Below are 24,462 nucleotides of genomic sequence, written 5' to 3' on the forward strand. Positions count from 1 at the left end.
ATCATCAGGGGATGCCCTAAAATCAATGCCATGTATCCTTAGGAAAGCAAGTTAGAAGATTTGTTTGTTTGGGGTACTAGGGATTGAACCCAGCGGTGCTTAATCACTGAGCTATATCCTCAGCCTTTTTTTTTTTTTTTACATATTTTATTTAGAGACAGGTTCTCACTGAGTTGCTTAGTGTCTAACTGAGTTGCTGAGTCTGGCAACTCGCAATCCTCCTGCCTCAGCTTCCCAAGGCATGCACCACTGCGCCCTGAGAGTTAGAAGCTTTAACCATAGACAAGAAAGGAGTTGGCAATATGACCATGGAAGCAACATTAAAATGATATGGCCACAAACCATGGAATTTCAGTCACCCCCAGAGCATGGGAAAGGCAAGAAATTGAGTGACTCCTAAAACCTGTGGAGTGAATGTACTTCTGTTAGACAGTACCTCTTTGTCACACCACTGATTTCTACTCATTGGGATTAATTTTAGACCTTTGGTTTTCAGAGCCATGAAAGAATCAATATGTGCTTTGTAAGCCTCCAAGTCTGCAGCAATTTGTTACAGCAGCCATTGGACACTAATACAAATTGTCATCTGGCTTATTTATTCTTTGTCATAATCATACATTACTACTGTATGTTAGCTTGGTAGAAATCATAAGTGAAACCATCCTTCTATGTTTTGGAGGGCAACCTGCCCTACCCAGTGTTCACTGGCTTAAAATTTAACATCATCTAAAAATATCTACCAAGTTGATACACAAAAAGTAATTGTTACAAGTCTGTCCTTTGTTATCTTGGAACTTACAGAGGACTTTTTAAAAGACTTAATCTCCAAATAAAGACAGTAACAAAGACATTCTGCCTAATGTGATGTCACTGTCCTGGCTACAAATCACACTGATCTCTCCTCACTGGAGGATGCAATGAAATCTGATAAAGTTCACACTTACTCTTGATATCCTTCACAAAAAACTTTTTTGCAAAGTTAATAATAAAGTACTTAAATACCATGTTCAAAAGTGAACTCATCCAATCACTCATGATAATGGGATAATGGAGTGGAAGAACATACACAAGAATATTTTCAGATACACGCACACATTCAAAACCAAATTAATAGGAAACTCATGATAATTATAATCTTAATTTCTCTAAGTGGTCATTACCTATAAATTCATATTGGTAAGTTCCTATCACCACTACACATTCTGCTGTTGCATTTTTCCTTAACCAAGCAACTTGGATGGCCATGGTTATTTACCTGGTAGGTTGATCTGATTTCTTATTTCTCAACATCTTGGGAAAATTAATACATATTCATTATTGCAGTTGTTTTAGTCTTCCATTGACCCTAATTTCCAAGAATGAAAATGGTAAGAGAAGCCCTAAAGAATCTCCTGTACTTCAGACATACTCATAATTATCTCTAATATAAATATTTGTCTAGTGTCTGGTAGTCAGGATCAATCACTAGTGAGAACTTCGAACTTTTAGGGGCCTATTCAAAGGTATGATAAACCCAAGGAGGACAAACAGCAAACTTATCTTCTAATTCAAACAATCATTGATGTGTCTCTTGGTAGACCATTCCTTCAGCATTGATGCCACTCCCATCTTTACCCCCTGATTCCTGGAACCGTGAATCCGGTCAATTAGAGAAATAGGACTGTATGTTGGGAGCTGATTCAGAACATGTATAGCCTCTTGCATAATTTTTCTTAGCCCAAATTGTGGCTCCAGCTGGAAGTCTAATTGAGACTTCAAAAGGATATTCAGCCATTGTTTTGTGACAGTGTTCCAAGATGGTGCAGAACACGATGGAACAGTGAATTCCACGAGCCTAGAGCCGTTGCTCCACCTCATTTCTGTGAAGTGAGTTACCTAATTATAATCATCACTGTGTGGAAGGCCACGGTGGTTTATATAGGTTTCTGTAATTCATGTACAATAGGCATGATAGAAGCATTATGTGCAGGGAAGGCAAACTTTTTTCATAGTTGTCTTTTCTAGTAAGAACAAAATGTCACAGTTCCACGATGGATTTGTTTCAATGTAATTAACTTGCCACTCATTCACAGGGTGGTCAACCTGAGAGATGGTACCACATCAGGGACTCAGTTTCCACAACTGGCAGATTCAGCACTGAGCAGGGGTTGTAGACAGTCAATCCATGAGGAAACCTATGCTGTGGCCTTTTTATAAGCTCCATCCCTGCCAGCACGATCACTTTGTCCATGAGCCTATTGGCTAATAGCAGAAGCCACCAAGAAAAGACTGACTTGGACTCACAGAATGGATTTGCACTTGAAGTTCCTTCACCACTGTCCATCAGTGACATCTCATAAAAGGCTTTGGTGCTGCAGCTTTCCACCTGTGGGTTGTGCCTACATGTCATAGAGAACCATCTGTAAACCAGTTCAGATCTTCCATTCCCTTGTCCATTGTTTATACAGTATTCACTATGAGGCAAAAAGATGCACCTATGAGGAGACAAGGGCATTGAAGAAGGGGTAGTGCTCATGGCTCTTTGGGCAACTGCTTCATGTAACTTAATTTTGCCTTCAGGGTCTGTTTGCTTTAGTCATATATGTAGCACTTCCATTTGATAATGGAGCCTTGGATTTTCCTACCTCATTGTATGGCTTCACAAATCAGATGACACCCGGTTAGTAAGTGCCTAGGTTTGTGCATAACTTGGTGTATTCGATATCTTAAAAAGTCTATTATCAGATCAAATTCTGTTTGCCAAAAGGAAGTACTCAGCCTTAAAGAAGAATGAAATTATGCATTTGAAAATAAATGAATGGAGCTGGAGAATATCATGGTAAGTGAAAGAAGCCAAATCCCTAAATCCAAAGGCTGAATATTTTCTCTGATATGTGGATGCTGATCCATAATGGGGGAGGACTAAGGAAGAATAAAGGAACTTTGGATTGGGCAGAGGGAAGTGAGGGGAGGGGATGGGATGTGGGGTGAGAAAGATGGTGGGATGAGATGGACATTATTACTCTATATACATGTATGATTACACTACTGGAGTGACTCTGCACCATGTATTGTCAGAGGAATGAGAAGTTGTGCTTTGTTTGTGTAAAATGTGTCAAAATGCATTCTACTGTCATGTATAACTAGAACAAATTTAAAAAATTTTAAAAAATGAAAAAAAGGAAAGTAACTTGGCATGGTGGTGTACAATCCCAGTGGCTCAGGAGGCTGAGGCAGGAGTATTGCGAGTTCAAAGCCAGCCTCAGCAACTTAACAAGACTCTGTCTCAAAAAAAGGGGGGGGGGACTGAGGATGTGGCATAGTGGTTAAGCTCACCTGAGTTTAAAAAGGAAAGTATATCCTAAAGGATCACAGGGCTTTACTTCAAAATCCTAGGAACCTGTACTACAATTCAGGAAGAAGGGTGAAATCATCTCCACAGCATCTGTATTTTCTGCTAAAAATTCCATGACCACTGACCTTCTGGATTTTGTAGCTCAAGTGGCAAAACAGCTCTCTGGGAATATAGGATCCGTAGGAGAGCCTTCTTTTGATCTGGGCCCCACTCCCAACTGGCAGCTTTTCACATCACTTGGTATACACGATAGAATCCCACACCCAAAGAATAAGTACATTTCTTCTAAAGCCCAAAGAGGGCCGTCAGGTGATGTGCCCCTTTTTGGTATGGAGAAAAGACAGAGGCCATACTTATCCTTTAGTTACAGGAGATATCTCAGTATATCCCCCAGCACTGGAGACCTAGAATGTTCTTTGGAATAGAAGGCCTCTGAACTTCTTGCATTGAATTCCACACTCTGGCATTGAAATGTTTTCCTAGTAATCCTAGTTTATTTGCTATTTCTTGCTTACTAGGTCCAAACGAAATAATGTCATTGATGAAATGGACCAATGTGGTATTATGGAATGGAAATTTATCAAGATCCCTGAGGTCTAAGTTACCATGTGTGCCTGAAGACTTGATGTGGCTCCGATGTAGAACACAGCAGGTGTATAGCTGTCCATAGCAAGTAAATCCTGGTTGTTTCTGGATGTCTTCATTGACAAGGAGGAAAGCAATTCACTCTGAAAGCACACCTGGAATGTAGCTGCAATTAGAATCCACACCTGATGAACACAAATAGCTATGATTCTCCAAGAGCCACATGTCTTCCACACATCCCCAAGAGCTAAGTTGGTGGGTCTCCATGGGATTCACACCCAGGCTTCTAACAATATCTTGATGGTGACAGGCATCTCTGCAATTCCTCAAGTAAGGTGGTATTGCTTTTGGTTTACTTTTACTTTTGAAACATATCAAATAAGTACTATTTAGAAAATCATAAAAATACATTAAATATGATATTGGAGGTTTAATATTTGATTATATTTTTAAAGTTACTTCACATATATGAATTATACAATGAAATGAAACTATTCTATCCAGGTAGAATAACAATATAATATCTGTCAGTGATAACATACATTCCATATGCTTTCATAATGTACAATTATTTCTATTTTTACCCACAGAGAGATCAATTTTATGAAAATCCTAAGAACAGAAATGTGCCCCCATGTCTTACTACCACCTTACTTTAAAAGGCTTCATCATCTCAAAATCTGGAATATTAGGCTTCAAAATGCTTAGGTGATCATGCTGTTATTTTTGAAACAGTGTAATGTAACAGCAATATTCACATCTATTTAGAGATATTTCTCCTGTAGGAACCATTATCTTAAACACTATTTAATTTTAGAATAATTTTGCAGGTGCAGACTCTTTTCAAAGTTAGTGCAGAATGCTGCCATATGACACTATTGCAAGCCTAGCCACGGCTCACAAAAAGATCCAAGTCCTAATTATGATACCTTTCAATATTACTCTATGTGGCTCCAAAGAACTTTGCAGATGAGATTAAATTAAGGATTTTAAAAATAAAAAAAAAATAACAAAGACAGGCACAGTGGTGCATTCCTGTAATCCCAGTGCTTTGGGAGGCTGAGACAGGAGGATCGTGAGTTCGAAGCCAGTCTCAGCAACAGCAAGGCTCTAAGCAACTCAGTGAGACCCTTCTCTAAATAAAATACAAAAGAGGGCTGGGGATGTGGCTCAGTGGTCGAGTGCCCCTGAGTTCAATCCCCAGTAACCAAAAAACAAACAAAAAATTTAAAAAATGAGAAATCATTAGGTTTCACGCATAGCCTAAATGCTATCCTCTATACTCTTACAAAAAATACAATCAGAAAGATATAGGAAGCAGAGAAAAAGGAGTTGGCAATGTGAACTCAGAAATAATAAGCTATAGTGTGCCAGTAACCACAGCAGGAGGTATAGGCAAGAAATGAAGTGTCTCCTGGGGCCTGTGAAGGGACATGGCTCCGAAGACCCCTTGGTTCCAGTCTACTGACACTGCTGTAGACTTCTAGTTTCCAGACCTGAGAAAGGATAAACACCTGTCATTGTACGCCTCAAAGATTATAGCAGCCAAAGGACACTAACAGAAATCCTCGTTTCTTCTCTGCCCTATTATTTCATTTCTCCCAGGTGTGTGTTTGAGAGAATTCACCAGAGAAGTCATATATTCCTGGGCTTTTTTTGTTTGAAAGTTATCTACTACTAATTTAATTTCTTCATGTGTTATAGGTATATTCAGATTTTTTTTTCCATTCTCTGAAGTTTGTTTTTACTGTGTGCATTTATAGGAGTTTTGTTTGTTTGTTTGTTTGTTTTTCAATTTATGTTGTCCATGATTTGTTGTTCAATTATTTGTTTACACTATTGTATTATAATCTTTCTCTTAAGGACACTCAAACAGCAGCAAAACCATTTGAATAAAAACAGCTTATTCATTGTCAGAGTCAGAGGGTTGGAGCAATTATCAAAGGGATGGTCAGATGAAATGCTTTAGGTGATTGCAGAAGAACCATATATTTAACGGGACCATGAATTTGACAAAAATTTTAGAACTCTACAGTAAAACCTAAGGGTATTATGGTATGTAAATTATGCATTAATTAAAAAAGTAGAAATAGTACAAAAGCACACACATATATTAAAACTAACCAGCTTGCTCCCTACAGACAGATTAATTGCTTCCTCCCTAAGAAAGTCACATCAGGAGCTGCAGGTAGACTCTTGGGGACAATCTGCAGAGGTCTCAGGTCTATATAATTCTCTCCAAATCTCCATGTATTCACCTCTGAAATCCCAACATGACTCAATAGTACCTGTTTTGGCCAGAAGAAAATGCTTCATTGGGCATCATTTGCTCATCTGAATGACAATCATTGTTAGTACAAACAGACCTCCTTCGCTCTCGAGGACTTGCTGTGAACCTTTACTTGTGGACAGAGAAATATTCAAAGATAAAAATCATTTTGTTTTTGTTTTACAGAAACAATTCTGTGACTTATTGGGGAGATGTTACCTTATCATGTTTATTAATGCAAATAGGAAGACACAAATGAAATTTTCACATAGATGGAAAGAATTATTTGTAGATTCAGAACTTTGTCTTCGGGTTTATGTTCTTTCCTCCCTTTTTGCTGCATTAGAGAACTTGGAACCTTTGACCACTGCCTGAGACAGAGCTTCACTAATAGTAAGTATGACATATTCCAGGGCTGGCTGTAATTTCAGTCTCCCTGTTCTGGATTGATTGCTTTTTTTTCTTTCCAGCCAAATGGTAATTTTCTACATTCCGTGAACATTTTAATGAGAAAGATAATCCATGCAAAATCTATGGGGCAGCTATATGACTTAATTTAAAAGATTAAAAAAAAAAAACTGAACTGAGTATATGGCATAAATGCAAAAATTTCTCTAAGAGGGAAGTTAGAGAATTCACAGATTTTATGTATGTACAGATATTTGGATTAAGTTCTTAAATAGTCTGCATCACAAATGAACTAAACAGACATTTCTCAAAAGAAATACACAATGGCCAACAAATACATAAAAAAAAATGTTCAACATCCTTAGCAATTAGAGAAATGTAAATCAAAACGGTGCTGAGATTTCATCTCACACTGGAAACAGCCTAGGTGTTTATCAATTAGTCATCAAGAATATAAATAAGAACAAATGTTGGAGAGGATGTGGAGAAAAGAAACACTTTTACACTGTTGGCGGGACTGTGAATTGGGACAATTGCAATGGAAATCAGTACACAGGCTCCTCAAAAGACTAGGCTTGAAAAACACCAGAAGATCCAGCTATACCACTTGTTGCTATTTACACTGAAGAATTAAAGTAATCTGACTATAAGGGCACATGCATCCCATGTTTTTAGCAGTACAATAAGCAAACTATGGAAACAGCCTAGGTGTTTATCAATGGGTGAATAAAGAAATAAAATGCAGTAGATATACACAATGGGGTTTTATTCAGCCATGAAAAAATGAAATTATGGCATTTGCCAGAAAATGCATGGAACTAGAGTCCATCATATTATGGTAAGTGAAATAAATCACACTCAGAAGGTTAAGGGTCATCTGTATGTTTTCTCTCTTGTGCGGAAGATAGAGAGGAAAAGGGAATGTAAAGCTGGGGGTGGATCTCCTAAAAATCAAAGGTAGATGAATAGAGAAAGGAGACAAAAGAAAGCAAGGGAGGGAATCAGGAAATGCAGAGGAGTGATATTGACCAAACTATGTTGTTTTATTGTGTGCACGCCTGAACATGCAACAACAAATCTCATCAAGTTGTACAGCTATAATGTGCCAACTAAAAATTAAAAAAAAAATAATCTGCATCTCTGTTAACAAGTGTAGAAGGACTTAAAATTGGGAATAAGATTCATAAGGAGTCTTCAATTTCATAGAATTTAACCCTGTATGCAATTAATGTAACACATTTAGCTTTCAAGCCCAGAATTTTTCATGAGAATCTTAAATAAGATATTGGGGCAAAGAAATAATGTATATTTCATACATACTATTTATTTCAATTCAATCTTTACTGTTTTGTTCCTTTTTTGTCATGGCTGTAGAACATCTAGAGATTCTCCTACAACATCGATGGAGAACAGGACAGAAGTGACCCACTTCATCCTGCTGGGACTGACCAAGGACCCAGGTCTGCAGCTTCCCCTCTTTGTGACCTTCCTCCTCATCTACACCATCACTTTGGTTGGGAACCTGGGGATGATCCTGTTGATTCTCCTGGACTCCCGTCTCCACACTCCCATGTATTTTTTCCTGGGTCACCTGTCTCTGGTGGACTTGTGCTACTCTTCAGCTGTCACTCCCACGATCATGCCTGGGCTTCTTCCTGGAGACGAGGTCATCTCCTATGGTGCTTGTGTTGCACAGATGTTCTTTTTTACAGGTTTTGCTACTGTGGAAAATTTCCTGCTGGCCTCAATGGCCTATGATCGCTATGCAGCAGTGTGCAAGCCCCTGCACTACACCACCACCATGACGACTAGTGTGTGTATTGGGCTGATTGTAGGCTGCTATGTCTGTGGATTTTTGAGCGCCACAGTCTGCACGGGGAACACGTTCGTTCTCTCTTTCTGCAAAACCAATGTGATCCATCATTTTTTCTGCGATATTCCAGCAGTTATGGCTGTATCTTGCTCTGATAGACAGGTCAATGAGTTGATTTTTGTTTATGTAGCCAGTTTCAATATTTTTGTTGCTCTCCTTGTTATCTTAATATCCTATATATTGATTTTTATCACCATCCTGAAGATGCACTCAGGTGCAGGACACCGGAAGGCTATGTCCACCTGTGCTTCCCACTTCACTGCCATTTCTATTTTCTATGGTACAATTATCTTCATGTATTTACAGCCCAGATCCAGCCATTCACTGGATACTGCCAAAATCACATCTGTATTCTACACTTTGGTCATTCCAATGTTGAACCCTATGGTCTACAGCCTACGGAACAAAGAGGTAAAGAAGGCTTTCACAAAGATTGTCTTGGAGGGCAAATAGCCTTCAGGAGTGTGATATTGCTTTTTAAATGATCACATTCCCATCAAGCCTTCTCCATATATTGAGTTACATTTTGGTAGACATAATGAAGCTTCTGAAGTAATACCCTCAACTTCAGGAGACTGTAATTTATATATATATATATATATATATATATATATATATATATATATATATATATATACATGATATTCAGAATCTGATACCTGAATGAAAATATCTCTGATAGCTTGTGGTCTGCTTGTCTGAAGTCTTATTATATATTGATAATTGCAATATATGCAAGTTTTTACCCCATGTTCATACTAATATATGTAGAAGTACATCTAGATACCCATGATTAGAAGATGTGTACACATGCACATGAGTGTAAATTTGTCAAAATCAAGTGTAATATGGTTATTGGGGGTGGCTAATTTATTTGTTAATTTTTTTCAATTAAGGGCTATCTGGGTAGCCAGTAAAACATTTCCCTGTGTGTTTCTGTGAATATGTTTCAAAAAAGAGTCCTATTTCAGGCAGTATACTTAGGAGAGAGGAGCATAGATCTCTCATCAATGTGAGTACACATCATCCAATCCATTGAAGGCTCACCTGAACAGAACAAATAGCCGAAGGGCAAACTTTCTCTCTCTTTATCTTTCTGTTTTCTTCATTTGGGACTCACATTCTCTTGCTCGTGATATCAGAGCCCCTTGCTCTCAGAACTCTGGTCTCCATAGTTACACTAGTTGTGCCCCATCCCTCTCTCTGGTTCTCACCATGCAGATCGCAGGGCAAGGCCTGTCGTGGTTTCCAGAAGCACAGGGTCCCACAGCCAGAGGATATTTCCACTCATACATACACTCACATCCTTTTGATTCTCTCCCTGGAGAACTCTGACTACAAAACCAGTGTTTAATGATCCTAAATCAATGCTTAATCTTGTAGTAGAATAAAAATTCATATCTAATATTTTAAAATACCTTTCATTACTAGTCCAAGCATGCTAATTTATGAAAAAAGGATGATATATTATTGAATGAAAGTGTGTCCTATTCATTACACATTTTAACAAGAGATACATAATATTGGCATCTCATATGAATTTATATTTCTGTTTGAGTCATTCAATACAACTAAGATGTTTATGTTTAAGTTTTGTAAGAGCTAAGGTGTCCAGAGGGCCAGAAAAATCAGGAAAATTAAAAATATTTTCATGTAGCTATTTGTGTTGTTGAATTGAATGTATTTGTTGACTGTATTAAAGGATACAAAGAGCCAGGAAACCATTCTACTGTGAGTGGCAGAGAGGATATTTCTGGAAGAGTACATTTTGAAGCAGTCACCATAGTAAAGAAGATCTGCCCCATCAATGTGGATGGTCATCATCCAATCCAGTGAGGGCTCAACCGATCAGAACACAAAGGGGAAGAAGAGAAAATTGTCTTGTCTCTCTTAACCGAACATCCATGTTCTCTTTTGTACACTACAGCTAGTGTCTTTCAAGCCTTATTCTCCAAGATTTATGCAGTCACCCTCTGCCCCTCTATCTCAGGCCTTTCCACTCACTGAGTTATAACACTAACTTTCCTGGTTCTCAGCTTTCTGGTAGCAGAATGGGTCCTTCTTCACCTTCATATTCACGATTCCATATTTGTTTCTATAATAAATCTCTTATATGTGCTTGCATGTCCAATTAATTATTTCAGTGGAGAACCCTGACTAGTGCACTAGTACTTAGTGATCATAATTTAATATTCTGAGAAAAAATGATAAATTGGCAAATAAAATATGTGTTTTTTCTTTGCAAATTTTAACAAATACATGCATAAATCTGGTGTCTTATGAATTAATATGTTGAGTCATTTGATACAAAAATTTCATTTTTTAATATTCAAAGGAGATGTAACTAGAGTACCAGAGATATTAAGAAAAGTAAAAGCAGTTTTAATGTATTCATATATTATTGCCATTTTTTTTGGATTGTTGAAAATTTATATTGAGAACAAATAATATTGTAAATTTTTTCAAATGCTTTGAAATTAATTCTGACCCTTTGTTTTTTGCATTAGTTCAGTTTTGTTTTCTCTTGCTGTTCCCCCAGAGTTCTACCCCACCTCTTTGATTTTCTTGCTTTTGCTTCACAACTTCACCGATTCTCTTTCCCCAGGGCCTTGGCAATAGCTGTTTCCTGTGTGGATGTTTTGTTTCCATTCAAGCCTTTGCAGATACATTACTTGTCATAGTGTCTTTCCCTGACCACCTTTGTAAAATAGTCACTCCCACTCACCACAAAAACTGTCTCCTATGCAGTTCTTCATAGATTTTACCAACCATTTAAAACAATATAGTTACTTACTTGTTTCTTATTTATCTTGCTTAACTAGAATATGAATTCCCCAAGAGCAAGGACTTTACTTGTTTTGTTCACAACATACTTATCAGTATCTGAGTAGGTGTCTGTTTAATAGAAGAGAATTATAAATATTTGTTAATAAAAAATTCAAGTAATATTGGAGTACTATTATACCAATATCTTGACCTTTGAAACAAAATTAAAATTGTCAATTATCTAGAACTATTACATAACCTGTTAGTTTTGTGAACCATGCTGTATAAAATTTTATAAATGAAAGATATTAATATTTTACCCACAGAACTCCAACATGTGGTAGAGATTGTGCTATATGCTGCACACTTGCCATGTAATAATCTTCTCAAAAATTTCATGAGGATGACAGGATATCATTATCTCTTATTCGAAAGAGAAGCTGAAATTTGAAGAGCCCCTATTCCTTATATGAATTTGAGACTAAGCAGACTACATGCACAGGATATGTATTTAATCATGAAATGTGTTTGCATTAAAAATGTAACTAAATTCACCTACTAAAACAAAGTTTGAGCCAGCTGCTGTGGTGTACACCTGTGTAATCCCACTAGCTAGGGAGGCTGAGGCAGGAGGATTGCAAGTTCAAAGCCATTCTCAGCAATGGTAAGGTGCTGGGCAAATCAGTGAGACCTCATCTCTAAATAAAATACAAAATAGGGCTGGGGATGTGGCTCAGTGGTTGAGTGCCCCTGAGTTTAATCCCTGGAACCAAAAAAGAAGACAATTTGAATAAGCAAATAATAATAATAATAATAATAATAATAATAATAATAAAAAGTTCCAAGTGTGTATTTCTTACAATAAATTTAATTCACCTCTAAGGATGTGGATACAAGGAAAGTGAAGCAATAGAATAAAATATTCCATGCAAAAAAAGAAAAAGAAAAGAAAGAAAGCAGGAGAAGCTATGCTTATATCTGATAATATAGACTTCAATTTTTTTAAAAAGTAAACAAAACAAATAAGTAAGCGCTCTAGGTAAATGTATCAATTCTGCAAAAAGAAATAAAAATTCTTAACATTTATGCACACAATATTGGAGAAGCAAATATGTAAAGCAAATACTATTTGATATAAATGGACAGATATGCTCTAAAACAATAATTCCGGTGGGCTTTAACACTCTACTTTCAACAATGGACAAATCATCCAGACAGAAAACCAACAAGGAAACAGCAGAATTAGATGCATTCAAGATCAAATGGACCAAATGGACATCTATTGACATTTTATTACACAGCTGCAATATACACATTCTACTTATCAACACATCAGCATTCTTCAAGATAATTATATCATAGGCCACAGATAAATTTTCTACAAAATCTTCAAGATTGAAATTGCATTGAGTGCTTTTATTCTTACCTCAAAGCAATAAGCTAGAAATCAGTAACAACAGTTTGGAAAAATACACAGGTACATGAAAATTAAACAATCTAATTTTTACAACCAATGTGTTAATAAAGTAATCAAGAAGTGAAGTTTTAAATATACTGAAATAAGTGAAAATTGAGATACAACATACCAAAACCTAACAGATACAGCTAATGCAGTTCTGAAATGAAAGTTCATAACAATCAATGTCCACATTAAAATAAAGCAGAAGAATATTAAATAAACAACTTCATATCCTGTTATTATAGATACAATTGTAGATACAATTCAAAGAACTAGGGAAACAAGGACAAAACAAACCAGAAAAGAAATAATACATGTCAAAGAAGAAGAAAATGAATTAGAGATTTAAAAAAAAGAAAAGAAAAGAAAATTCCAGCGACCAATATAACAAAGAACTGGTTCTTTAAAAGGTAAACAAAATAGATGAATCATTGACTATAGAAACTAGGAAGAATAGTGGCTATTCTGAATGGAGTAGTCATCCCAATTTATCTTTCAGAATATTAATCACTGATGTATAAGAATGCAATTGATTCATGGGTGTTCATTTTATATCCTGTTTCTTTGACAAAACCATTTATGAGTTCTAGAGGTTTTCTGGAGGAAGTTTTGGGGTCTTCTAAATATAGAATCATGTTGTTGGCAAATGGTGAAAGATCTCTGCAATGAAAACGATAGAACACTAAAAATAGAAATTGAAGAAGACCCTAGAAGATGGAATGACCTCCCATGTTCTTGGATAGGCAGAATTAATGTCAAAATGGTCATATTACCAAAAGCACTATACAGATTAAATGCAATTCTTATTAAAATCCCAGTGATGTTCTTCATAGAAATAGAATAGCAGTCATGAAATTCATTTGAAAAGATAAGAGACCCAGAATAACCAAAGCAATTCTCAGCAAGAAAAGCAAAGCGGGAGGCATCATAATACTGGACCTTAAATCATACTACAGAGCTATAGTAACAAAAATGACATGGTATGGGCACAAAACCAGACATATAGACCAGAATAGAGGACACAGAGACAAAAACCACATAAATACAGCTTTATCATACTAGATAAAGGCACCAAATATACATTGGAGAAAAGGTAGCCTCTTCAACAAATGATGCTGGGAGAACTGGAAATCCATATGTAGCAAAATGAAAATTAAACCCCTATCTCTCACTCTGCATGAAACTTAACTCAAAGTCAATCATTAGACCAGAGACTCTGTGCTTATTAGAAAAAAAAAAATGTAGGCCCAAATCTCTATCATGTGAGCTTGGGAACTGACTTCCTTAACAAGAATACTAAAGTGCAAGAAGTAAAATCAAAAATCAATAAGTGGAATGCAATCAAACTAAAAAGCTTCTTCACAGCAAACGAAACAATCAATAATGTGAAGAGAGAGCCTACAGAATGGGAAAAAATCGTTGCCACCTGCACCTCAGATAGAGCAATAATCTCCAGGATACATAGAGAACTCAAAAAACTTAACATCAATCGATTAATCAATCACCCAATCAACAAACGGGCAAAGGAACTGAACAGGCACTTCTCAGAAGAAGAAATACGATTGGTCAACTAATATATGAAACATGTTAAAAATATCTAGCAGTTAGAGAAAATTTAAATTAAAACTAAACTAAGGTTCTATCCACCTCACTCCAGTCAGAATGGCTATTATCAGGAATACAAGTAACAATAAATGTTGGTGAGGATGTGGGGGAAAAGGAACACTCATACATTGCTGGTGGGACTGCAAATCGGTGCAACTACTCTGGAAAGCAGTATGGCGATTCCTCAGATAACTTGGAATAGAACCACTATTTGGCCCAGTTACCCGTCTCCTCAGTTTATACCCAAAGGACTTAAATCAGCATACTACAGTGATGCAGCCACATCAATGTTCGTAGCACTCAATTCACAATAGCTAAATTATGGAGCCAACCAGTTGCCCTTCAACAGATAAATGGATAAAGAAAATGTGGTATATATACACAATGGAATATCCCTCAGCAAAAAGAAGAATAAAATTATGGTATTTGCTGGTAAGTGGATGAAACTGGAGACATATCATGCTAAGTGAAATAAGCCAATTCCCCCAAACCAAAGGCCAAATGTCTCTTTGATGTGTGAATGCTAACTCACAATAAATGGGGTGGGGTTTAGGGAAGAATAGAAGTACTTTGGATTAGACAAAGAGGAATGAAGGGAAGGGTGGGAGAATGGGAACTAGAAAAATGGTAGAGTGAATCAGATACTAGTGTCCTATGTGCATATATGATCACACAACTAATGTAATTCTACATCATGTGCTGTGGAGGTGGTGACAGAGTCTATAATTGTCCTGTGGCTGTTGTGCACCTGCAAACACTGGGAATTTCCTGTACAAAGAGTATGGGCCAAGATTGTCCAGTTGCTATGGTGAAACTCTGCCCACGGAGGCTCTATGTAAAGCACAGAAGCTGTGTCCGTCTTGGTCTTGATCTCAGATACCAGTTCCAAGTGATAGAGGATTCTGAGCATAGCAAGATAACCACAATATTTCACCAGTGCTGTGACCTCCAAGCCTTCCTGTTTAATATAAACTTTGGTCAGTGGGATTTCTGGCTGCCACAGGAAGCTACTGGTATTGCAACAGTGGGATAACTACAAAAATGTTTCTAGTCCTGTAACTTTCTAATGCACAAAGAACAATGCCTCTATAGTCTTCAACTTTGGATTGTGAGACACTACATAATAAAAGTGTAGAGCCAAATCAGAGTCATTGCTTCTCCATCAGAGACCAGTGTCCCACCTGATCCCAGTTCTCTCTCTCTCTCTCTCTCTCTCTCTCTCTCTCTCTATATATATATATATATATATGTCTTTTCTAATCCCCACTGCCCTTCACAAGTATCTGAATTAACAGCTGTGCAGGTCTCAGCAATGTACAACTGGAAGTAGAAGAAGTTATACTCCATATATGTATAATATGTCACAATCATACATTACACAGTCATACATAACTAATAAGAACAATTTTTTTAAAAAACTAGGATAAATAGAGAAGATATAAATAAATAAAATCAGAGATGAAAAGGAAAACTGTAAAACAGACTCTTCCTTCAGAAACACAAAAACTTAATATTGATTAATGTGAAAAACTATACACTAGGAAATTTAATACCTTTAAAACATGAACAGATTCCTGGACACAGATATTAAACAAGTGTGAATAATGAAGTAATAGAAATTCTGAACATACCAATAGCAAAGAATATTACTGAATCAGTTATAAAACGTCTCACACCATTTAAAATCTCAGGACAAATGTCTTCATTGTAGATTTATAGTAAAAATAACTATTACCACTTCTCCTTAAATTATTCCAAATATGTAAAAGGAAGGAATTCTTCCAAATACATTATATGAAACTGACATTACTCTGATACCAAAACCAGTTAAAGACACAATGAAAAAATTATAAAAAGAGGCCAATATTCTTGATGAACATATATCAAAATACTTAAAACACTAGAAAATTGACTCCAGTAGCATATTTGGAAGATTATTCACCACAGTCAAGTGGTATTAATCCAGAAATGCAAGAAAAGTCAACATATACAAATCAATAAACATAATAAACTGTTAACAGAACAAAGAGCAAAAAACGATATGATCATCTCAATATATATAAAAAAATTTCATAAAATGTAACCTCTCTTCATTAATAAAATGCTGAACAAATTAGGTATAGAGGAAACATAACATGATAAAGGCCATTTGTACTAAGCCCACAGCTAACATTGAACTGAAGGGGGAAAAGCTGAAATCTTTCTCTGTCAAATCTGGAACAAGGCAAGAGTGCCCACTTTCTTCACTTTTATTCAACAGAGTGTTGGAAGTTCTAGTCAGAGCAATCAGGCAAGAGATATTAATCCTCTATCAAAAAAGTAGCTAGCAAAGATATTCTTCCATTCAGTAGGTCCTCTTTTCATATTCTTAATTATATCCTTTGCTGTGCAGAAGCTTTTTAATTCAATATCATCCCATTTGTTAACTCTTGCCATTATTATTGAACTCTGGGAGTCCTATTGAGAAAGTTGTTGACCTTGCATTTTCTTTTAGCAGTTGCAGACTTTCTGATTTAATTCTCAGGTCTTTGATCCACTTTGAGCTAATTTTTGTGCAGGGCAAGAGATCAGGGTCTAATTTCATTCTTCTACATGTAATAATCAGTTTTCCCAGAACCATTTGTTTAAAAGGTTGTCTTTTCTCCAATGTGTTTTTGGCACCTTTGTGAAGGATCAGATGACTGCATAGGTGTGGGTTTGTCTCTGTGTCTTCTATTCTGAATTTTTGATTTATGTGTGTTTTTTAGGCCAGTACCATGAAGTTTTTGTTATTCAGGCTCTGAAGTATGATTTGAAAGTTAGGTATTGTGATGCCTCCAGTGTAAATTTTTCTGGCTTAGAATTTCTTTGGCTATTCTGGGTCTTTTATTCTTCCAAACAAATTTTTGGACTGTTTTTGTGTAGTTCTGTGAAGAATGTCATTGGTATTGTGTTCGAAGGTTGCACTGAATCTATATATTGCTTTTGGTAGTATGGCCATTTTAGCCCTGCGTTCTGACTATGTATGAACATCTTCATTCCCTCTTCCAAGGCCTTTGATTTCTTCTTCAATGTTCTATTGTTTTCATGGTAGAGGTCTTTCACTTTCATGTTTAGATTCGCTCCCATTTTTTTAAAAGCTATTATAAATGGGATTGTTTTCCTGATTTCTTTCTCAGCAGATTCATTGTTGGTATGTAGGAAAGCTATTGATTGTTGTATGTGGATTTTATAACCTGTCATTTGCCAAATTTGTTTATTAGGTCTAGTAATCTTTTGATGGAGTCTTTTTTAATCTTCTAGATAAAAAAATTTATCACCTGTAAGCAGTGATAATTTGACTTCTTTCAGTCACATTTTTGTTCATTTTATTTCCTTCTCTTGCCAAATTGTTCTGGCTAGTGCTATATTAGATTGAAGTGGTAAGAATGGACATTCATGTTCTGTCCCAAATTTTAAAGTAAATGCTTTCGGTTTTTCCCCATCTACTGTGAGGTTGGCTTTGGGTTTTTCATGTATAACCTTTATGTTATTGAGGTACATTCTTTCTATCTCTAGTTTCTTTAGTGTTTTTATCTCTAATTTTATCATGGGTGCTGAATTTTGTTGAAGGCCTTCTCTGCATCTATTGCGATGACTACATGATTTTTGTCCTTAATTCTATTCATGTCATGAATTACATTTATTGATTTCTGTATATTAAGCCACCCTTGCATTTCTGGAATAAAACCCACTTGGTTTGGGGTTTAATATGTTCTTAACATGTTGTTGAACATGATTTGCTAATATTTTATTAGATATTTTTGCATCTAGTTTCACGAGGGATATTGGTTTGTAGTTTACTTTCCTCGACATGTCTTTATTTAGTTTTGGTATGAGTGTGGTACTGGCTTCATAGAATGAATTTGGAAGTGTTCTGTCCCTTTATATTTCATGGAATAATTTGAAGAGTACTAGCATTAGTTCTTCTTTAAAGGTTGGGTAGAATTCAATTGAGAATCAATCTTACCCTAGGCTTTTATTTGTGGGAAGGTTTTTCATTACCGCTTGTATCTCATTGCTAGTTATTGGTCTGTTTAGATTTTCTATGTCCTTGATTTAGTTTTGGCAGATAATAGGTGTCTAGAAATTCATGCATTTCTTCTGGGTTTTCCAATTTATTGGAGCATAACCTTTCAAAATAGTCCTTAATGATCTACTGAATTTCTGTGATGATTTCTCCTTTTTTATCTCTAATTTTATTAACTTGGGCTTATCTATCTTGTTTATCTTTTCAAAGAACCAACTTTTTTTCATTGATCCCATGGATTTTTTTTTAATCTCAATTTCACTGACTTCAGCTCTGATCTTAATTATTTCTCTCTTTTTTTGCCTACTGATTTTGGCTTGGTTTGTTCTCATTTTTAAGGGCATTGATGTGTTTTTTATTGGGGAATTTTCTGATTTTCTTATATAGGCACCCACAGTTATAAACTTTCCTCTTAGAACTTCCTTTATGGTGTTCCTGATGCTTTGGAATATTATATTTTCATTTGAGTCTAAGAAGTTTTTTTGTTTCTCCCTTGATTTTTTTCTATCACCCATTCATCATTAAAAAGTGTATTGTTTAATCTCCATGTGTTCATATAGTTTCTGTTTTGTTAATTTATAATTTCATTTCATTATGATCTGATAAGATACAAGGAATTATACCCTTTTTTGATATTTGTTCAGAGTTGCTTTGTGGACTAAAATCTGGTCTATTTTGGAGAATGTTCCATGTGCTGCAGAGAAGAAAGTGTTCTCAGCTCCTGTTGGATAAAATGTTCTATAGATGTCTGTTAAGTTCCTTTGGTATAATATTTTTTCAGGTTCAAAGAGTCTCTACCAGGTTTATATCTGAATAACCTATCTAACGGTGAGAGAGTTGTGTTGAAATCATCTAGAATTATCGTACTGGTGTCTATCTGAGGCTTCAATTTGAGTTGGGTCTTATTTATGTAATTAATTGTGACCATGTTTGGGCTATAAATTTATTATTATTATTATTATTATTATTATTATTATTATTATTATTATTATATCTTTTTCTTAGATTGTTCTCTTTACCAGTATGAAGTAGCCTTCTTTGTCTCTTCTGATTAGATTTGGTTTGAAGTCTGCCTCATTTGACAAAATTCTTGTACATTAAAAATAACCAGATTAATCCCCACAGACAGACTACCTGCTTATTTTCTAGGAAAACAGGTTCAGAAGCTCTAAATAGTCTCATGGGGGTAAACTTCAGAGGCCTTTATTTTGTATAATTATCTCTAGACTGCCACATATTCACCTCCGAAATCCCAACATGAGTCAAAATTAACTATTTTAGAAAGAAAACTTTACATAAGTGCTTCATTGGACATTTATTCACCTGAATGACAATCATTGTGAGCACATTCAGGCCTTCTTCTGACCTAAGGATTTGCTAGAGTGAGCTCTCAGCCATAGTCAGGGAGATACTCAAAGATAAAAATCATGATGATATACTTTAAAACAGCAAATTTCTACAGGAGATGTTTTAGGCCTCCTTTTGTTCTATTTAAGACACACTTCTGTGATTATGGGAGAAACATTACCTTATCACATTTAATATACAAATGAGGAGGAGACAAATGACTGTTTCAATGAAATAGAAATAACTAATGTTAGATTTAGAAATTGATTCATAATAATGTTCTTTTCTCCATCTTCCCATGTTTTAGAGAACTTGGAACCTTTTGACTGTCACCTGAGACAGAAGTCCACTAATACTACTGTCCCATAATTCATGGCTGATTTTGTGATTTCAGTCTCCCTATTATGGATTGATTGTTATTTTTCCTCCAGAAAACTGGTAAGCTCTGTATTCCATTGATATTTTGGTAAGATGTGTAATGCACGTAAAGGCTGTGGGGAAGACATACAAACCATGACTTATCTTAAAAGAGAAATAGAGGTTTCATTATGTTTAAAAATATGCGTAAGAGCACAGCATAAATACAAAACTTCAAAGAAGAGGAAGTTTAGAGTTCCTTATGGCAAATTATCTTGTATCTTAAAAAATATGAACAAAAATATAAAACACATGATGCTCTGATTGATTCAGTTATACTCTTCTCATATTATCTTCTCATTATAGGTAACAAATAAACAAATGCTCAAAAGAGTCAAATGGTCCTGTTTTAAGCTACAAAATGGTCCTAAATAAATTACCAATGTCTGAACTGTGTTGTGACTCCCCCTATAAGCCCATGATTACTACTGCTAGCATCTTTACACATGTGGAGCATAGACTTTTGGTTAGGTTGAAGGAGCAAAAAAAAACTCTTGAATATATCACCTACTAACTGTGCAATTTTAGATATTACATAACTTCTCCAATTTTCAATTTTCTAACAATGAAATAAGAATAATAATTCCACCTGCCCCCCCAACACATTTATATGTAAAGTCCTTTCCACAGGTTGTAGAACAGAGTGTATGTTAAAGGTGGACCTGGGTGTTAAAAGTCTGCAGTAAATGTGTTCAGGGGTTGACTTGTAAAGTGCAGTTGCCAGAGACTTTGGAGTTTAAGGGTAGGGAATAGTGGTTAGTATTGGGTGAATTTCTTTTATAAACTACAGCTCGAATAAAGAAACTTAAAATACTGTTACTACATGAGAACAGATTTAAATAAAGCACTTTAGAATGTTGGACTTGCCACCCAAAAAGATCAGACAGCCCATAAAACGGGAGTCTTCCAGTGCTTCTCTCTGTGCTTTGGCTATGGCATGACAGTATGAAAGAGCAAGTTTAAGAAAAATGAATTCTTTTCCCAAACTGAAATGTGAATTTTAAAAAGAAATGGCTCACATGGAACTGCCAGAGCAGTAATCACACACTTGGAGTAAGGACTGGCTGAGAAATACAGAGAACACAGAAAACCTCATAGCCCCAAGGGGGAAGAAAAGGCAAGCTGAAGAGAGAAGCTTCAAGACTTTCAACTCATCCACAACTGAAGCCCTGCACTCAGCACATACCTTGATCCAAACTTATTTAATTCTTATGGTGATACCTGAAAGTGGATCTCATAACTGGCTTCATTTTGCAGATGGAAATAGGATTTTCATGGAGTTAAGTTAGGACCAAGGATGGTAAGATTGATATGTGTCTCTTCCAAGAACCTAAGCTCCACATCTACTCAATCTGGTGATGAGCTTCTCAGAATTGCTGTGCAGCTGGGACATTTATACCACCACTTCTGTGCATAGGGATGTGCTATGATGATTCAGGAATTAGACTTATCTTTGATCTACACTTTTAACCACACGATTGTCAATATGTGTTCATGAGCTATTGATAACAACCATGAGATTGTGGGAAAAAAATAAAAATGCAGTTTAAAGCTTGTTAATTCATTTAGAATCTTTTTGGTTGAACTGGTCATTTCACTCATGGTTGGTTGTCATCTTGTTTGTTTCTCCTCTAAGGAGAATCAAATATAGTGACAAAGATGAAATGATCACCTACTGAATCACTCAGTTCACAATGAAACCTGAGACACTGAGTTTGGAACAAAGGAGCCAAGGAACAATTGTAAATGTATTAATTACAACTTGATTCAAATTCAATTTAGAGCATTAGACTTAGAAACCAGTAAACATTAGTTAAATGTTGGCATGGGCCAAGGTGGAGACTGACTTACAATAACTGACTAAATATGAATAAATTTCTAAACCTCTTGTTCTTAATTTGCATGAGTGTAGCAAATTCCTAACATTGTTGAGAGGAGACAGAGAATGCACATCTAAATTGTCCATGTCAGTTCCTGACAGTTGAGGAACATGTAGGTTTTTCAGTATTTTCTTGGCTCAGGGGACATGGATGGGCTGATAGATTCATCCATATGAGTCATTTGTTCAAGTTATTAAATCGAGTACATCTTAGAAACAATTTATAAAATTTTAAATTGGACAGATGATTCATAAAAATTTTTCATATTCATAACATTTAATTCCATGTGTAATTAATGATTCAAATTTGTTTTTCAATCCCATGCTTTTTCTGAAGAAACTCAAAAGCAGAAGTAGTGGGACAAAGAAATAATATATCTTCAACTTTTACTTTCCAACTTCATTAATTTTGTTGTAATTTTGTTCACTTTTTGTTATGGCTACAGAACATCTACAGATTCTCAAACAACAATGATGAAAACAGGACAGAAGTGTACATGCTTAAAGCACTAAATTTGATTTTCAAGCCCATTTTTTTTTCTGGAGAATCTCAAAGTACACAGTTGTAGCCACAGTGAAAAAATATCTTGCACTTAAACTTTTTCATTCAGTTGAATTCCTTTATTACTTTGTTTTTCATTTTTTCCTCATGGCTGTAGAAGATCTAGTGATTCTCAGATAACCTTGATGGAGAACAGGACAGAAGTGACACACTTCATCCTGCTGGGACTGACCAAGGACCCAGGTCTGCAGCTTCCCCTCTTTGTGACCTTCCTCCTCATCTACACTATCACTCTGGCTGGGAACCTGGGGATGATCCTGCTGATTCTTTTGGACTCCCATCTCCATACTCCCATGTACTTTTTCCTGGGTAACCTGTCTCTGGTGGACATTTGCTACTCTTCGGCTGTCACTCCTACAGTCATGGGTGGGCTTCTTCCTGGAGATGAAGTCATCTCCTACAATGCTTGTGCTGCTCAGATGTTCTTTTTTACAGGTTTTGTTACTGTGGAAAATTACCTCTTATCCTCAATGGCCTATGATCGCTATGCAGCAGTGTGCAAGCCCTTGCACTACACCACCACCATGACAACACATGTGTGTGTGTGTCTAGTATTAGGTTGCTATGTCTGTGGATTTTTGAGTGCCTCCATCTATATTGGGGACACATTCAGTCTTTCATTCTGTATGTTCAATGTGGTCCATCATTTCTTCTGTGATATTCCAGCAGTCATGGCTCTCTCTTGTTCTGGTAGACAAGTGAATGAGCTGGTTCTTGTTTTTGTAGCCAGTTTTGTTATCTTTTTTGGTCTGATTGTTATCTTAATATCCTACATATTCATTTTTATCACTATCCTAAAGATGCGCTCAGGTGCAGGACATAGGAAGGCTATGTCTACCTGTGCCTCCCACTTCACTGCAGTCTCCATTTTGTACAGCACTGTTATCTTCATGTATTTAAAGCCCAGCTCCAGTCATTCTATGGACAGTGACAAAATTGTTTCTGTGTTTTATACTATGATCATCCCCATGCTCAACCCTGTGGTCTACAGTCTGAGGAATAAGGAGGTCAAGATTGCATTCTCAAAGATTGTTTTGGAGGCAAAATAATCTCTTGGATTTTGATTTATACATTCTGGGATACACATTTTCTGGATTTATTCCTCTAAGAACTTTTCCAAGTAAAGTATCACATTTTAAATGCCACACTAAATTCAAATTTCTTAAGTGATAATTTTACTTCTGCAGACTGTCTAGAAAAAAAAGAAACATTATATCCAGAATCATAACATCTGAATGAGAATATTTATGATAAGTTGGATCTTCTTGTCAAACCCCTATTAAAATGTTTGATATATCCAATAATTTTTCATGCAATTAAAAAAAAAACACTTATCAATGCAAATATATGTATAATGAATGCATAAAGAAGTCCACAAACAAGCAAATTGCATGCAGTTGTCCAATGAGGACATCTACACCTGGTTGTGACAAATTTTCCAGAATTAAATGTAAAATGTCTTTGTTTGCAGTTAATTTTGTTGTTAATTTTTCTATATTAAGAGATACCCAGATAACCAGCAATAGTTTTCTTTGTGTGTCTGTGAGGATACTTATTAACATGTGTGGGGGAAAATACAAAGAGACACAGAGACAAGATGCAGAGGCAGGAAAGATGGCTGCTCAACCAAGTTTATTTATACCGATAGGTTACATTAGGTCATCAGTCATGACTACATAATTGTTTATTATATCAGTAAGGTTGCATATTCCACAATTACATTCTTCAGTTAAAATATGCAATGTTAGGAGCTTTATGCATTCTCAAGAAAGTCCGTTGTTTAAAGTTACTGTTAAATGGACAGGTTCAGGCACAGTGGAGCTTGGTGAACCATGGTTTTCTAACAAGAGAGTTTCTTCATTCCCAGGAGCTGTGTGCCTGAGATCAAGGTCAAGGCTGATTAGACTGTA

At 35.9% G+C, this 24,462-nt stretch overlaps 2 protein-coding genes across 2 annotated transcripts; both read left to right on the forward strand.

Moving 5' to 3' along the window:
* Window positions 1-7,998: 7,998 nt before the first annotated feature.
* LOC139707060 (olfactory receptor 5B3-like) lies at window positions 7,999-8,922 on the forward strand. Its single transcript, XM_071617048.1, has one exon. The coding sequence runs from the start codon at window positions 7,999-8,001 to the stop codon at window positions 8,920-8,922; it is 924 nt and encodes a 307-aa protein (XP_071473149.1).
* Window positions 8,923-22,674: 13,752 nt separating this feature from the next.
* Window positions 22,675-23,601, forward strand: LOC114099994 (olfactory receptor 5B2-like). Its single transcript, XM_027944580.2, has one exon. It carries the CDS (start codon window positions 22,678-22,680, stop codon window positions 23,599-23,601), a length of 924 nt encoding a protein of 307 aa, XP_027800381.1. The 5' UTR covers window positions 22,675-22,677.
* The last annotated feature ends 861 nt before the right edge of the window (window positions 23,602-24,462 follow it).

This window comes from Marmota flaviventris, chromosome 9, assembly GCF_047511675.1.
Source record: "Marmota flaviventris isolate mMarFla1 chromosome 9, mMarFla1.hap1, whole genome shotgun sequence".
Classification (NCBI taxonomy): Eukaryota; Metazoa; Chordata; class Mammalia; order Rodentia; family Sciuridae; genus Marmota; species Marmota flaviventris.